The 18,045-nt window shown below is 38.0% G+C and overlaps 2 protein-coding genes across 3 annotated transcripts in view; both read left to right on the top strand.

Annotated features, from left to right (window-relative positions):
* Nucleotides 1-4,319, top strand: part of LOC133517168 (CD151 antigen-like) — a 303,900-nt gene extending 299,581 nt beyond the window's left edge. For both annotated transcript variants that reach the window (XM_061850353.1, XM_061850354.1), the window contains exon 8: nucleotides 2,569-4,319. The gene's annotated coding sequence lies outside the window, so the exon portion shown is untranslated. The remainder of the gene's footprint in view (nucleotides 1-2,568) is intronic.
* A 5,661-nt stretch (nucleotides 4,320-9,980) lies between these two features.
* LOC133517152 (GATA zinc finger domain-containing protein 14-like) lies at nucleotides 9,981-11,091 on the top strand. Its single transcript, XM_061850320.1, has one exon. It carries the CDS (start codon nucleotides 10,090-10,092, stop codon nucleotides 11,041-11,043), a length of 954 nt encoding a protein of 317 aa, XP_061706304.1. The 5' UTR covers nucleotides 9,981-10,089; the 3' UTR covers nucleotides 11,044-11,091.
* The last annotated feature ends 6,954 nt before the right edge of the window (nucleotides 11,092-18,045 follow it).

Genomic DNA, 18,045 nt, shown 5'->3' with positions numbered 1-18,045 from the left:
AGCAATACAATTCATGCTGTGAGTTTCTGCTTTAGCCATAAGCGCATGTTCTTTATTTATACCTGCAGTCATTGACTATCTATTACATTTTCCATTGGTGTGAAAGAGATAGAATAAAGAGCAAGGGTTATAGTACACTCTGTACACTACTACTGTGCATATAAAATAAAATAAAGAGTGCCCATATAATATACCTAACTCTAAAATTAAAAAAATAATGTTGCTTGAAATAATATTAAAAACTATCAAGATTATTCTTGTCTGCATTGAAACGCTCATCGCGTTGCCGGCGCTCGCTTTAAACATTAGAGAAGTATGTCACTGTTCACGAGATAATCTCTGAAGTGATTATATAAATATAGATAGATAGGCAATTAATTTACATTTGATGTGATTTATATAAAATTATTAATTTTAGAAATAAGATTTAAATTATAGTTTGACATGCATGAATTAATATGTATAATTTAATTTAATGATATGTTATATTGTAATATGTAAGTGTTTTAGTTTAGAACTGTAAACTTGTATATTTGGAAATAATTAAAGTGCTAAACGGTCAGCTTAAAAAGTTTCAATTGGGTTGTACTATAGGTACCTTAAGGGATCTATTTGGTCGTATGAATTAAATAATAAAATAAATAAAGTCTCCGTTTCAGCTTGGAAAAAAATGGTTTCGTATGTCCGGGCGTTCTCCTCTACAGGTTACAATTCTCAACCGCTTTTCGTCATATCAAAAATCCCCGGCCGTAGCCCTTGAGCCGGGCGGAGAGGATGTTTGAAGCTCCCATTTCTCGGTTTGGCGATTATTTCTCGGAAACTATGCGTCTTAACAACATGGCCACAATATACAAAATGAAAGTTGATTAAATTTGTTACAAGTTTTATATAGTCAAGTTTTTCGATATCTTGTATAGTTGTTGAGATATCCGTTCTTGAAAGTTTATTCAGGGCTTTCAATTTTATCTTGATATCTACATCAGTGATTGATAATAAACATAGATGACGAACTAGCTCTGCAAAATGACCCCACACATTGTGCCGAAGCGGGCGGGGCGTCAACCTTGTGCCGCGGACCTATTGCATTGGTCATTACCCACATCGGCTTTCTTATTACGCGCTCGCTTACAGCTCGCGCGCACAATATCGCCTCGTGTCTAATGACCACTTGTATCATAATGTACTATTATTCAGACAACAGGATCCACAAATTTGTTAGTATTATTAAAGCTAAAACCTAAAAACTGTGATAATTTTCGTAACTCACTAATGACAGCGTATTTTTAATTAAGTGTTGCATCATTGAGCACTCATTCCTTACAGCTAATGTCTTCAGGAGACTGTTCGGGGGTGTTGAATTCATCTCTTCTATGTCCTGTCCCGGGACACAAACTATCTCTATACCAAATTTAAATTAAATCTGTTCAGCGATTTAAGCGTGAAGAGTAGTTAAAAAAAAATAATGATTTCTTTTTAATTTTGTTTTTACTTCCAAATTGTGTCAATGTGATACCATAAATGAATTTGGCACTCCTGATTTATACTAAAACGATACCAACCATGGCCTAGTAGCTTCACTAATTATAGGACATTATACGACATTATTACACAAATTGACTAAGTCCCACAGTAAGCTCAATAAAGCTTGTGTTGAGGGTAAGTACTAAGAGCCCAAAAATACATTTTCTTGAAAGAATAACTCGAAAACTATTAAAAATAAAATATTGAAAAACTTTACTTCATTAAACTTGTAGCAAAGTTAATCAGCTTTCGTTTTCTGTAACACCTCCTAACTAATCCAAACAAAGTTACGGTCTCAAATATTGTGTTCCAAGCATTTCCCTCTACAGGTACCTTCTTTGCTTGGTCTAAAAGAGGCAAAGCTGTTGTTTAACCGCTCGTTAAACAACAACTACTGACTACTGGACTTGTGTTGTTGTTGATACCCGAGCAAGCGAAAGACTCCAAAATTGAACCACGAGCGTAGCGAGCGATCGAGAAGTGAAATCTTGGGCGTTGCGAGGGTTTCAAGAGACGAGGCTTAAACATAATTTTCCTACGAGTGAAAAACAATTTTTTTTCACCACACCAACACGATGAAAATACAAACTAAAAAATACCAAAAAAATCGAAATCCAAAATCGAAATCAAATCCAAATGAACGTAATTAAAATTTATCATTCAAAATCATAACTTAAAAGTCAAATTCTACCAGTCAATTTTAAATTCTAATGTAAGGAAACAACTCAAAATTTGTATCTGATTACTTTGCATTTGAATCCCTTACTACGCTCAAGATTCTAAATTAGACTCATTCCCTACGCTTGTGAATCTATTATAGAATCTTTCGCTTGCACGGGACTAAAAATAAGCACTCGAAGAAATATCAAACTTTGCTCTCTTGTTGTGCAAATAACCATTTTTTTGTCGATTCAGATTTTAAAAATGTTTCATATATGTTCCATGCGTGTATTCGGTTTTAAGTTACGCTCGCGAGGTTTACAGTTCACAGAACCACCAGTTTCGAGTTTTCTGCCACTCCGCCGGGCTCACTTTTCCAAGTTCCAGGTGTTCGACAAGTCCGCCTCCGCGGGCGACCTGTCCCGGGCCGGACGAGGCTGCGCCGCGCCGCGGCCGCGCGCGCCGCCGCACCGCCCGGCCCGCGCGCCCTGCCCGCTGCACCCCGGCCGGCGGGCGCCCGTGGCTACCATTAGCGACAACGTCAGCATATGATCGTACCCGCCGCTGCTGGTCGGTGGGCCCGCGCCGCCCGGCCCGCGCGCCCTGCCCGCTGCACCCCGGCCGGCGGGCGCCCGTGGCTACCATTAGCGACAACGTCAGCATATGATCGTACCCGCCGCTGCTGGTCGGTGGGCCCGCGCCGCCCGGCCCGCGCGCCCTGCCCGCTGCACCCCGGCCGGCGGGCGCCCGTGGCTACCATTAGCGACAACGTCAGCATATGATCGTACCCGCCGCTGCTGGTCGGCGGGCCCGCGCCTGCCGCCGCCGTGCGCTCGGCCAACCTTGAGAGAAACCGCTCGCCCCAATAAACGAGACCTTTTCATATGTATAACATACGTTAATGGGTGATTTAGCATCGAATCACGCGTGCGAATGAAATCAAATTATACATCAATTTGTAATATAACACCTTAAACTCTCACATTGTGTACACATATTTAATGTCTTTAACGGGTCTAATGCCATTAAAAACATTTATATAAACTAATATCGGGTAGTTTAGTATTGTTTACCAATATATCCATTGACATTTTGCTAGGACTTCAGTCTTCCGTGACCACAGCTAGGTCAGCTAGTGCAACATGGCTGAAACGTCGGATAAAAGGTAAAATAATGAAATGACCCGTTCATTGTAAGTTCAAATCGGGTTCCGTACGACGTAACGGATCAGTAATCACTATTCAAAGTATTTTGAATGTTACTATTACCAATGATACATTGATTGAGTAAGATGCATAAAATTGAATCAAATTTGACAGGTAAACGAGATGGCGCTGTACACGTACAGCTCCATACATTTTGCGGTAACTCTGATTTTTCGTATCTATTTTACTTAATTTCTGGGAGAATCAACTTTTTAGCGTCACTCGTTGCCATGGTTACGATTAGTTGTCCAGGGGACAAAAGTTCATTGAAATACTGATTTTATGGTACTTAAATGTATCAAACTTGCGTTTTTGTGGTCGTTATAACCAATGTCCATAATGGGCCCCTACTAAGCATGTTAATAGAACGGCATACAACGTCTCTTCAAACAAACTGTGCCACTGTTGTCCCTTGGACAACGGGACAGGATAACAAAACAAAAAAAGTTGATTCACCCATCTACATCTTTGAATCGAAGCAAATACCTGAAGATTAAAATTAAATTTGTTGCTTATAGTTTTTGTCATAGGTACGTACATATTATCACACTGCATGTCATAATACCTATAGCTGTATGTCCCTACATTTATTTTAATGTAAAGTGATAATTTTGTTACTTCTATTTTTGGAATAATGTATTACTAGACGTCCTTCAAATGAACATCGTAAGTTACCTACTATATTGTATGTTAAGTGTTTTTTTTTTTATAATACCTATAAGAACATACCGAGATGCAATAAGGAATTCATTTTTTTTCTATTTATGAATCTCAACAGATTGTATAATAGACTAAGTATACGTAAACTATATTTTATTTTTTATTATTTCGCTTAAATCTACGACGGTTGTCACGTTGTTGTATGGTAACCACCTAAGGCTGGCACCACATTTGAGAATGTAAACGCAAGTACATATATATATATTTTAATTTATTTATTTATTTTATTTATTTATTTAAACTTTATTGCACAATATAACAAATAAAGTACAAATGGCGAACTTAATGCCTAAAGGCATTCTCTACCAGTCAACCATCAGGCTAAACAGAAACAGTAGTACGTGCAGGCATTAAACAAAAAAAAAACAGAATAAGTAATTTAAAACAAGCAAAATAGCGATAAATAATATATACTAACGGCTATAAACTTACATAAATATACTATAATTAAATATACATATATATATATTAATTTATGTACCCAGTGCAAAAAATACTATGACTACGAAGGACAATTAACCAGAGAGCTTGTCGAAAAAGTGCTTGCGTAACATACGCTTAAACGAGAGCTTGGTTTGAGCCTTTCTGATGTTGAGTGGGAGATCATTCCAAAGCCGGATCGCCTGAACGGTAAAGGAGTTAGAGACAAAACCAGAACTATGACAAGGAACAGTAAGCTTGAGAGAGCTTTTATTGAGAAATAAACAGTCTAAAAATAAACATATGAGCAACTTAGCTAATAGCTATACATTGATTTCGTTATATACCTATAGTTTCCTAAATTAATGGTAATGGTAACATTGATACAAATATGGCCAATGTGTTTCCGGCCTTACTGCTATCAACTATATAGGCTTTCCTTCATGGGCACAAGGACCCTTTTCGGATGGAAAGCCACATATGTGTTACTAAAGGGCGCATTTTTATATTTATTTGCCCGAGAACTCGAATCACCGCCGCAAATGACTGTGACACGACAAAGTGTAAATAAAAATTACACTATACTTCTTCGCTTTTCGGTAAAGTAGGATATCACCATTTAAGTGTTACACTTCGGCGGTTCAGGGTTAAAGCTTACGTACTTATTCGAAATGTAAAAGTTCAATGACCACATCATGATAGAATAAAGACCATAATGTTCATATTGTTCAATAGTGTAGTGTAACTAGAATCAAGGAGAATATGAAATAGAGGTGGATTATCTAAGTAAATTTCGTAGCCATAGTAAATTTACTGACACATTATAAAAAGTTTTAGAACGCCATTTGACTTTGATCCTCATTCTTATTTCTTTCACTGATGTGTTAAATTTGTTAGGCAGTGTCTTACCTGAGCGAACAACTTCGAACGCGAAGCGGCGCGGCGCGGGTGAATTCATCCTTTGATACCTATGGAAGTGTCCTACGTGGGCGATCTCCGATTGCCGTTGGGCCGCCGCGCTGTTAAATATCAAAAAGTGGCGCCAACTACTAGGTCATAGGCCAAAGGTATGACGGCATCTTTTCGGGCGATGACGCCATACCTTTGGCCTATGCTCTAGTAGATGGCGCCACTTTTTGATATCTTACACATATTAGCGAAAGAAAGATCGAAGTCAAATGGCGTTCTGAAAGTTTTAATATTGTGTTGAAAGATGGCAGTAAATTAACTGTGGCTACAAAATTTACTTTGACAACCCACCTCTATTTGAAATTCTCTTTGCTAGAATACATCGATGGCTTAAAGCAAAATATTGCACTCCAAAGATCTAGAGTCATAATACTAGCCAAATGAGGTCAGTCACGGCCACAACGCCTAAGTAGGATATGAATACGCTGGCTTAAAGGTTAAAGGCTCTTTCATCGTGACCGCGTACTTTACCTTTCTATGAGTGGCATGGCGCACTTGCTCCAACGCCTCCAACTGACCTTAAATCATCATTTCAAATGGCAAACGTGCTATATATTTGCTAAAAGCGATCGAGTTGACCGAATTTATATGTACATGTATCGAAATTGAAATACTTAGGGTTAATGTAAGGGACAATTGTTAGAAATGTTTGATATGTGTAAAATGGTGCTATATTTTTTTATCAGTGATTGATAATAGGCATCAACATTGATAAACTGGATGTGTTTCAAGTAAATGGTTGTCAAGTGTTATTCTGTTGTTGGAAACAAGATGACGGGTAGGTACAACAGGTACAGATAGAGTTTGCATGGCCATTTAGAAAGAGTTGAAAACTTGAAAGTAAACTCAAAGACTCCAATGCATGCAGAATTATTTAAAATTCTTGCAGAGACTAGTAAATATTCAAGACGAACAACATATAGAGGTATACAACACTGCTTTCCTCACGTGCCTTTTTACTATCTTTTCAAACAGTCATCTACTGTAAACTTAGAGCATTTAACCAACTGGAGACGCCTTGTAAAACAGTCTGCCGGTTTTACGGGAGAGGGGCACGTCAAATGTATGACTATTTGTACGTAACTTACAAATAGCGATGTCAGATAAACGTCAGTCCATACAATAAGTATGACGTGAGTATGACCATTGGCCGAGGTCTTCGACAGAGGGGTAGGTTCTAAAGGCGACTCCGGTTGGTTAAATGTTCTAAGACTGTAAACATACATAAACGTAAAATCAGACTTTCCTGGCTGCTGTAATATGCACAAAAGTGCAAATAAAGCATAATAAAGGCATGTTAGGTAATTTTTAATGGCACCATCTATAGTTTTACGATTTTTAAACCTTATCTAAGGGCTTGAATTGTATTATTTATGCTTTAAATCTAATTTTGTGACTCTAACTGCAGTCATTAAAATCCAATTTTACGTTTAGAGATAGCACATAGCAGTAGCGTGGCAGTTTTCATTCGCAAAAAATAATATTTAATGTCATCAGGTACAACATTAACAATTCACGCGGAGCAGTCAGTCTTCTTTATTAACAGACTCTGGATCATGATAAATGTACAAGTTTCATGATGACATTATAGACTATTTCCACTTGCTTGCAATTAACTCATATTTAATGTAATTGATAAAGAATTGATGTCAATATATCTTATTGAGTGATATAAGTTTATTAATCAGTGGCCCGAAAATTGGCATTGCCTATGTTAGTCTATTAATTTTACTTATACCTGTCACGAAATAATTAACCCGTGATAAATAAAGCAAGGTTTTATCTAGTGTGAAAAATCCGACACAATAACAACACGTATTTACATGTACCTACTAATACTACATCACTTATGTCTATCGATTGTAATCTACACCTAAGAGAACAGTGCCTTACTAAAATAAGATAATCGATGTTGTTTAGATTGTATAATTGATTTGATGCCATGTTTTTTTAATTTATTTATATAGGGACCTATTTAATTTACACATGAAACCAAAAAAGTAACCAGTCACTAGTTATATAATGTTAAGTTTCTTCAGGCGTTTGACAACATTACATCTAATTTTGGTATGTCAGGAAGTTTTAGACGCCCCTTTAAGGACCATAAATTTGAATTTACAACTTTTAATACGTTAAGTAGTTTCAGTACGAGAAATCGAGATCCATCCTATATAATGTATAAACTTCTTTCCACATTTTAAAAATCGAATACACATGCCACATATTTACCTACGCAACAGTGACGGGGCATCCTTCGAACTCGATTTCCACTGGCTTACCGCTTACCTGTTTGAAGGGGGTTAGAACCTTATTCTTCTGGTATTTAAGGAAAACGTGCCAAATTAGCTCCGACTTGCCGAATCTTTGCAATGTTGTCAAACGTAGCCTAATTATACGTTTATTTTTTGTTCTAACAAGGCACACTGTACATTATTGACCACTTTAAATTTCTATCACTTTCAAAGTTCATGTTGTGTTAATACAATATTAACAAATGGTTACCGACTTTTATTTCTAATTTAAATATGATTAATATCTTCCGAGACCTTCCCTAATTTTCCGTAGTAAACAAAGAATTATAGACTAAAACAGTCTGCGAAATAAAAACTTACTTACCTCGAATTTGACAGATGAAGTAAATAATGTACATGTCGCTATATGACCCCATAAATTACGCGGTATTTCTCACTACAAAATTTCGACGTTTGACAAAACATATAGCGCCATCTGGTTCGGCTGTCAAACTGGCCGAAAAAAAATGTAGCCACAAAATTTAGGAAGCTGCATGGGATAGCTGGGCTGAGTTAAACTACTTAATACTTTTCAGAATACGTATTTTACAAAATAAAATAAAGTTAATAGATGCATAATGTGATAGTGATAACGAAATAAATAAAAAACATGTCTATAAGTAAATACGTATCCACTGTGGGTACTTACGGTTTAAATTGATTAAATGTAGCCTCCTACGTCCCGATGTCCTCTTAAAAGGACAAAAAAAATATCGAATTTTGAACTATTTATACATACATAAAATGGAATAGAAGAGGTGAGGTGTTGCACAAATGACTTTGGGACTTAGAAGGATAGAGTATCGTTTATTTGGTAATAACATTATAACCTACTTTACTAATCGATCGTTAACTACTGCTTAATATGAAATTTTTAGTATCAATTAGTTTTAGTATCTCCCAATATTAGCTCGGAACCAGACATTTTTAATGCAATAATAATGTCGTCAAAAGTAAATAGTATTGTGTTGCTATGTGTATTGTTCGGTCAGTTTTGTAATTCGCAAAGACCGGTTATAGAGTCTGCTAACGCTAACATTCCACATCAGCGTCCGGCCCCGCAGCTGCAAACATTCCTACCCGAAACAATGAATAGCGCCTTTAACAACGAGTTGAAAAATATCATAACAGGATTAACTGGATCCTACGGACCGTTAAGTTTCGGTCCGCAGCGGGCCGCGAACTCCGGGCAACCATTAGGTAACATTAACATCCCTAACTTCAGTAATTTTCCACCTTTGAACTTATTTCCACTGGGAATGGGCAACCTTTTAAATACGGCGAATCAACTTATGAATTGGCCGAGTCGACCTCTCGAGACGGCGGCGGCACGACCTTCAACAATCCAAGGTGATTTCCTCCACAATTGGCCACAATCAACGCAGATTCCCGATAAGGCACCGAGCACTGGAAGTGCAAACAGACAAACAACAAAAGAACCTGTGAACGGACATGAGTGGCATGATGCCGATGACTACGATATCGATGTTCGAACCGCTTCTGAACAATCCTAATAGCTGTCTTTGGGGCTTTTTATAATTATGCACTTCGAAGCAATTTAAACTATCTTTTTTTAGTGAATTTGCAGTTACCTATTTAATTTACTCATATAATGTTCGATGAAATTAGAGCCTTTTGATTTTAATAATAAGAGCGGGTCGAAATTAATAGAACCATAAAGTTTGCCCGCGAGATAAGTGAGAATTAAAAAAAAAACCAAGCGGCGCTCCTATGTTTTTTACCACCCGAATACCCACAGCGGTGGCAGCATGGTTCCATATTTATCACTTGTCATTATGCCCGCCACTTTTGCACTTACATACTTGTTAGAACGTGATAGGCATGATGACAAATAATAAAGAGCCGACCATCTTAGCCCTACAGTGGTGGCAGCATGGTTCCATTTTTATCACTTGTCACTATGCACGTCACTTTCACGCTTACATACTTGTAAGAACGTGACAGGCATGGTAACAAATGATAAAGAACCGACCATCTTAGCCCTACAGGATAAGATATAACGGCGTACAATTAGGTAATTTGTATTACGAGTTTATTGTAAGTAGGTACTGCAGTGCATTGGTACACCTACTTCAATATGTACGCGAACAAAAAGTGTTTCACTGTAATCGATATAAACATAATTATAATTAAGAATCGGAAAAAAACAATCTTCGGTGAACTACCGATTCAAAACAGGTTTTCGCAAGAAGATGAACATACGGAGCTCCATCGCGCCAGTAAGAAGCGGAATGTGGAAGTAGTCATACTTATGTGTTTTTATTCTGAGACACCTTTTAAAAATGAAAAAGTATTTGTTTGTATTTTTGGTAATATCGTTAAGTTCGTGTAATGGTAGAAGACTGGGTGAATTGCTTATAGGAGCGCATCAGCAAATCCACAACAAGGTACACGGCGTAGCCGACGCGGTGATAGGCGGGCTTAGCCTCCTCCACGGGCGGCACCATCAACCAGCCCCGCATCCCCCTAACCAAGGAGGCGAGACCATCGTAGTCATTGTAGAAGAGAACGCTCAAGGGGACCAGGGCAATCCAAGGCCGTATGGAACACCGCAACAAGGCCACTACCCTGTTCCTAATGGACATAATCCCTATCAGGGATATAACCCGAACAATGGATACAATCAAGGAAACCAGAACAATGGACATAATCATGTTAATCATAATCAAGGACATCCTAGCTATGGTCCCAGTCATGGATATGATTCTCAACCTCAACCGGATTATACAGCAAACTCTGAACGTGATCCGTATCAAAACGGTAACAAATATGGCACTGATGGACAACAACAAAACATACCCGGTTACCCCAACCAACAAGGGCAATATAACAATGAGCATGGCCACAATCAAATTAACCAAAACAACAACGAACTAAATAATAATGTGAATCCTCATCCGACTGGGAATCCCACTAATGTCATAAATAATCAGTACCCAACTGCAAATGAAGTCAAAACCCCGGAACCTACCAAACCAAACTCGAATGATAATTATAAACCAACGGAGACGTATAATCGTACCGACAGTCATCAAGCAGAAAATACTAATAAAAATAATGAGGCGACCAAAAAACCTGAGGACGAGGGACCGCTCTTCGTGCCTCTCAACGGCTACATGTACGGAGGTGACAAGATTGTCATCAACGCGCCCAAACGTGAAACCGACAACGGCAAAAACAAAAACGAAGAGAGCGAGGAGGACTTTCCAATAGATATAAGGTTTAAAGACGAATGAATTTGTGTACTCATTAATTAAGTACCTAAATAAAATAGGTTTAATAAATCATAAAGTATTAACATTTTGAAAGAATAGTTTCTCATTTTACCAATTTTGAACAAGCAGATACGTCTGCAAATTCAATATAGAAATTTGTAATACCTACCTATTTTCTTGGTCAAAACCTTCGCCAAACCAGTCTTCGATGTGACAAACTGGCGTAGCAGTAAGGTGTGCGACTCTGAAACCGAAGTTTTAGCCAAAATGGCAAGAACTGAATCCTTATACAGCTGGGCAAATAAGAAATTTTTAATTTTAAGTATATAAAACGCAAAATTTACTAAATATGTTTTCATAAATATATTAAGTATTCAGGGTTGGCAATTGTATACGGAAGACAATTTTTGCCAAATGTCTACCTCTAACAGCAACCATTTTTTTCTCAAATGTTTGTAATGTTTAAAAACCGGACAAGTTCGAGTCGGACTCGCTCACCGAGGGTTCCGTACTTTTTAGTATTTTTTATTATAGCGATATCTGTGAAAATTTCAACTGTCTACCTATCACGGTTCATGAGATACAGCATGGTGACGGACGGACGGACGGACGGACAGCGGAGTCTTAGTAATAAATGGGGTCCCGTTTTACCCTTTGGATACGGAACCCTAAAAACACGTAAAATGTGACAGTGATTGGCACCTAAATTCCCCAAATTTTGCAGCTATACTGACTTATTTCTGTGGGGCTATCTAAAATTACGTGTCTATGCTAACACGCTAATGAAATGTAAATCGTTAAAACCGACTGTCCGAGACAAAATATTTACTAAGATAATGCCCAAAATATGCGAAAAAATGCGGAAAATTGCAATGATAAGGGTTTATATTGCAATTTGCCTGCTTTTAGAGGTGGTCATATGTCAGACATTATACCGGTTGTTAGACGTGTGCGCCGCGTCGGCGCGCCGCCGCCGCCGGGCTTTTTTGCCACGCCGCCGCCGCCGATAAATGATCGGCGTGAAATGGGCGTGACCTTGAGTGTTGTTAATTAGCTATTCGAAGTTGATATTTGGATTACAATATGGATTTTTTTGTATTATTTATGTTACAGTTGTCAAATAAATAGTATTTGTATGGATTAATTAAATGAAACAGAATAATAGCCAGGTGTTCAAACGATTTGACACACCGATTACAGTAACTGAGTAATTTTCAGTTACTTTAATCGGTGCTTTAATCTGCTGAAGCATCAAGAAAAATGAGGGAGCGATATATAAAGTAGGATTTGAATGTGAATTCACATTGCCTCACATACGAAGGCAGAATACTCCGTCATGAAAAGACCACATACTAGATAGACCATAACTAGGCAACGAAAATACAGGGCTCATGTACCATGGGACTATGGGATCTCATCAGATCAGAAAAGGAAAACTGACTAATGTTGCGACTATTATTGAAAACTCCGGACACCTTGAATAACCTAAAAAAATCGTGTGCCAAAAATGTCGAGAAACAGAAAGAGAGGCTGAGTGACAACACTGTCAATCTGGCGGACCGCACAAAAGTTTGCCCCACGGAAATGTGCAAGTTGTAAATGGGTGAAGCAACATTTCTAAATAAATTTAAAAAAAACCTGTCCTCGTTGCTATGGTTACAATCACCTGGGTCAATGGGGCTTTCAATTAACTAAACATTTTTGTAGTAGTTATAAGCCCTTTCCATAATGGGCCATCTAACAAGAATGATAATATGACTTGGTACAAAAGTTCTTGTAACAAACTGTGCTTCTATTGTTGCCTGCCTGACGGGAATAACAAAAAGATATACATCGATGTGGCGGTTTTTCTGAAGAAAATTGAAGATGAAAGTTCTAGAGAAGTCTTAAGGTCAACCATTCCAAGACCAAAGTTACAGAGGTACGCCGCAGAGTTGGCATGGTTAAGATTGCTACGGCTAACCTTGACAGGATCTGGAAGAACAGAGGTATTTGATGTGTAACTAAAGTGCGCTTCATACGAGCTCTCGTCTTTTCAATATTCCAGTATGGTGACGAAACGTGGGGCCTCAAAAAATGTGAAGTGCCAAAAGGTTGGCGCTTTTGAAATGTGGTGTTAACGAAAACTGCTCATTATACCTTGGACAGCTAAAAGAAAAACCCCTCCGTTCTCAGATAGCTCAATATCGCCACTTAGCTCTTCACAACATGCCATTCGTATATTCTTCGGATATATTATGTGGTGGCATGATGCGGAGAAGAGAAACACATGAATTTAGGCCGAACCGAATTAATGGCAAACATGCTCGAGTTGGAGCATGTGTGAGATAGTCGAATACTATGAAGAATTCTTGCGGCAGTCTGCACCGTGTAGTCCACCCGGCTTATGACTGCGTGAAATGGAAACAGATTACATGTGGTGGCGATCCTCAGCAATGAGAAAACGAGAAAGAAGGTAGTACGGCTCAGTGAGCCTGGTGCTTGTACTCATGTTTGTACGGCAAGAAAACCATTAAATGGAAGCCATAGCAGTATTAGCAGTCCAGCAAATTTCAAAGATATTTGGAATTTTGTTATAATACGTCATTTTTAATTTTAATACCATATGCCATGGAAATCATAAGAAATGGAGATAGATCGGATTGAAGGTCATTGGGACCAGGTAACCCCTTAATGCAGGCCAGTTACTAGGGAAAGTAAGAAAATCAAGTTAGGTATTATACCTATGCTATATTCATTTCCCAACTCTATTTTAATCATAACCCATTCAAAACTATACGTACTTCACTAACCATATGAACCTATATTGATCAAATTATCAATAAAAATAACAAATTATTGTTTTTTCTTAAAAAAACCTGCCGCCGCCGCCGATTTTTTGGCAAACGCCGCCAGCGATAATTTTTTAATCGGCGCACACGTCTACCGGGTGTTTCCTGTAACAGGAGCAATAAATTAAACTGTAGGCTGTACTCCTCAAACTCACCAATATTTGTTCAGCAAACTTTTAAAAATAACTAATGTTTTAAATTTTATTACAGATTGAAATAAATTTTAAGACGCAATGTTAGGTATTGCGAATTTTGTTATATTTAAAGCGTGACAAGCAACGTCAAACACACTGATGTCAGCGTACATTGAAAATAATATAAAATTTGTAAGAAAAAGATAAAATTTAAAGATTTCATAATTTTTAAAAGTTGTTAATCAAAAGTTATATCGTTTTAGGAGTACAATATATGGTTTAATTATTTGCTCGTGTTAAAGGACAGTGCATGGCGGGGTTAAGTAAAGCGATCCCAGCGCATAAGGTCGTAAAAATTAGAACTAACTGCGGATAGCGTCTTTAACATTTCGTACAAGTTATATGGCTCGAAATGTTCATTTAAAGTGTATGGTGTAAGAGACTATTGTAATCTGTATGAAATGCTGTAGGTAGTTATTTGTTTACACCTAGGTAATTAATTATTTTATTAACCGTGCCCGCAATATTCTCTGAAGGTCATGCCATTACAGACCGTAATAAAAACAAAATGACTGTCGGCGTATTATTATTATCATAAAATGACCGTTTCGTCACTAAGTAGATCTAAAAGCTAATACAGGGTGTTTATTTAGCCAGCTGCAATAATTTACAGGGTAAATATATAGGCCATACAGAGCAAGTTTTATTATGGAACCAAACCCGAAATCGCGAAAAAAAATGTACTCTCCCATAGAAAATGTCAAGGTCAGGTAGCCAAAATGTATGAAACAGCCAAATGTTTGGCAAATGTGGTGTCACTAGTTGTAGTAATCGCGCGCGTGGTGCGAACTCGTCAACCAATCGCTTTGCGGCGTTAGACTGCACGATTGGCTCGAATTCGTGTGCATGACACCTTGTACTGGCCCCATTCTTATTATCCGTAAGGCCCGTCCTTAGATATACACCGTGTATTTAGGGTTCCGTAGCCAAATGGCAAAAATCGGAACCCTTATAGATTCGTCATGTCCGTCTGTCCGATTATGTCACAGCCACTTTTTTACGAAACTATAACAGCTATACTGTTCAAACTTGGTAAGTAGATGTATTCTATGAACCGCATTAAGATTTTCACACAAAAATAGAAAAAAATATTTTTGGGGGTTCCCCATACTGAAAACTGAAACGTGTGGGGTATTATGGGGTATATAGCTCTTCAAAAATGATATGAGGTTTCCAATATCATTTTTTTTTCTAAACTGAATAGTATGCGCGAAAGACACTTCCAAAGTGGTAAAATGTGTCCCCCCCCCCCCCCGTAATTTCTAAAATAACAGAATGAAAAATCTAAAAAAAATATATGATATATACATTACCATGCAAACTTCCACCGAAAATTGGTTTGAACGAGATCTAGTAAGTAGTTTTTTTTTAATACGTCATAAATGGTACTTCATGGGCGAGTCCGACTCGCAATTGGCCGCTTTTTTTTCGTTAATTTCAAGCTTAAATTGTAACTTTCTCAAAGACACCGGTATTCTAATTAACTCCATTTTGGAGATAATCAATTTTTTTTTTCTTATAAGGCTCTTACGATCGTGTACATTTGCCTTAGGGCCTGTTTACATATTGATTAGTGTTTAGTACGAGTTCTTACATTTGCTACTAAACGTAAGTACTATCTCGGACGATCGATGTTCGAAATGACATTGATATGTCACAGTTTTGAATTGTTTAGTTGAGTTAAATGTAATGTCTGTGTTGTAACAACGCTATATGCAACATTTAATTACTTTTTATAACAATAAATACAATAAAAAATAACAAAAACAATTTATTTATTTTTTAAATTAACTATGCCATTTATTTTCTTTAAACGTATTTACCGATACCCCGAAGTTAACGGAATTCAATAAAAACACGGTGTATAGGGACCGTGCGCGTTGGAGGGTCTGCCATCTTTTGGCCTGAATCGGAACAATAAACGTGTAAATTTACACGTCACGTGTGTTCTTGTGCATAGTAGGTTCTGCCATCTTGTGGGCTACATTGGAACAATAAACATCACATTTACGCCTCGCGCCAAAAATCTGACTGCGCCTGTGCTGCCTCCTATAGTTCATGCACGCTCCCTATATGTCAAGTCCCGTAAATTATTGCAGGTGACTAAATAAACACACTGTATTTATAAAAAAACTACGTAGCTATATTATGAGAAAATGATGGCGCATCGCATCTGAACCAATTAGTATTCCATTGAGAGTCAATGGCGGGTTTACCAACTCACAGCTTACGGCATGTTACTACTGTGGCATACCTACCTATATGAGAATAATAATAGAACACCGTCCGTTCGCCCGGAATTACCAGTGTTATAAAAAGTGTAACCATGTTCAAGACGAATTAATTCCACATACTAATGAGGGTCAACTGATTTATAATTTCAAAAACATACATAATATGTTTGTGTTTTTTTTTTCATTGCCTGTAGCGCAAACAAATATTCATTATTATGTACTTATCGTTTTCAAACAGTTATTTATATTTACGAGTAGGGTATGTTGGGTCTTAACCCTACTTAACTACTATATATTTATTTAGTGTGTTAACCACTTATGGGTAAGTGTTATTTTTATGGTTATTTTCGATTGAAAGTCACTCACCTTCCAAAACCGTTAAGGGCCCTCCACACTCGTGCGCGAATCGAGGCGCGAAACCGCGACACCCAGTGTGGAGGGCGCTCGCGTCGATTTCGCAGATTGATCACGCCTTCGCGCCTTAGTCCCCGTTTTTTGTCGGTATTTGGCCCGCGTCAAAGGAGATGCGATGCGTGGACTTGCAAGACTCCACACTCGCGATCATCGCTTCGCGCCGCGGTTCGCTCACGAGTCGGTTAATCTGAACTGTCATACTTACATAACCTTCTATGGCGGCTACTTGGTTATATTGGGCGCGAACTTGATCAACCAAAAATCAATTTGACAGTTCCCAGTTTGAATCAGTGCCTTGCCGCAAACTAAATCCAATCAGCTGACGCTTCGGCACCATCTTGCCGCGAACCAAACTGCGAAATCGCCGTGCAGTTGTGCGAGTGTGGAGTCTACGTCAACGTCGCGGTATGTTCGCTTCGCGAAGTCGCGCCGCGATTCACGAGTAAGTTAGTTAAAAAAACTGTCTTGTAAGTTGTACCTCTCGTTAGGAACAAGAATAAGTACTTACCTAGGTAAATTTCAATTGTATAGCAATCTCAATCAATCAATCATTTATTATTTCGTCATCATAGGTGTAAAATACATTTAGTACAGGTGATAGGGTGTTTTACATGTAGCAACTATGATGTACCTTTCCGGCGTACAACATTTTAAAACATAACTACGTAAATAAATTAATTTACAATTAAGATACATGTTACAAACAGAAAAAAGCAAAAAAATAAAAAAAATGACAATAAACCTTACATACTACACCTACAATTTACTAATCTCTATACTCTAACTCTAATTACTATACTATCTCTTAGTCTATAATCCAGTAACTTTATACATTAGGTAGAATTTGCGTCAAATCCGGTCGTTCCGATTTTTTACAGGCTTGTTTATGATGTTGGCCCAATGAATAATCCAAGTTTGTGACCTCGAGCACCGAACGCATTGTCAAAAATTGAGAAAACGCGAAAATTTCGTGTTTTGTTTTGAACCCTAAAGGACTACTTTTTGATAGAACCTTCTCAGGGCGTCTTTAAATTACTTAGACGGTAGCCACAAGATCATACCGTGCCTACAACCAAATGCCTACAGGCAAATGAACCTCATTACAAAAGTCGACAAAGTTACTGGATTACTAGGAGCACGAAAGCACGCGGAGAATTTTGCCCCGCTTCGGTCCACAGCGCAGCGCAGTCGGCGAATAAAGATGCGAATAAAAACTGCTACTACGTGACGTTTTTGTGGAAACCCGCAATCTTAGCGGACATCAACTAGCCATTTATTTCATTGTTTACGGAGAATCGTTAACTTGTGTTGACCTTAAACGTTAAAAGCGAGATCACGTCCAGTCGGCGG

Source organism: Cydia pomonella, chromosome 4, assembly GCF_033807575.1.
Source record: "Cydia pomonella isolate Wapato2018A chromosome 4, ilCydPomo1, whole genome shotgun sequence".
Lineage (NCBI taxonomy): Eukaryota > Metazoa > Arthropoda > Insecta > Lepidoptera > Tortricidae > Cydia > Cydia pomonella.
This window is presented reverse-complemented; position numbering and strand designations above follow the sequence as displayed.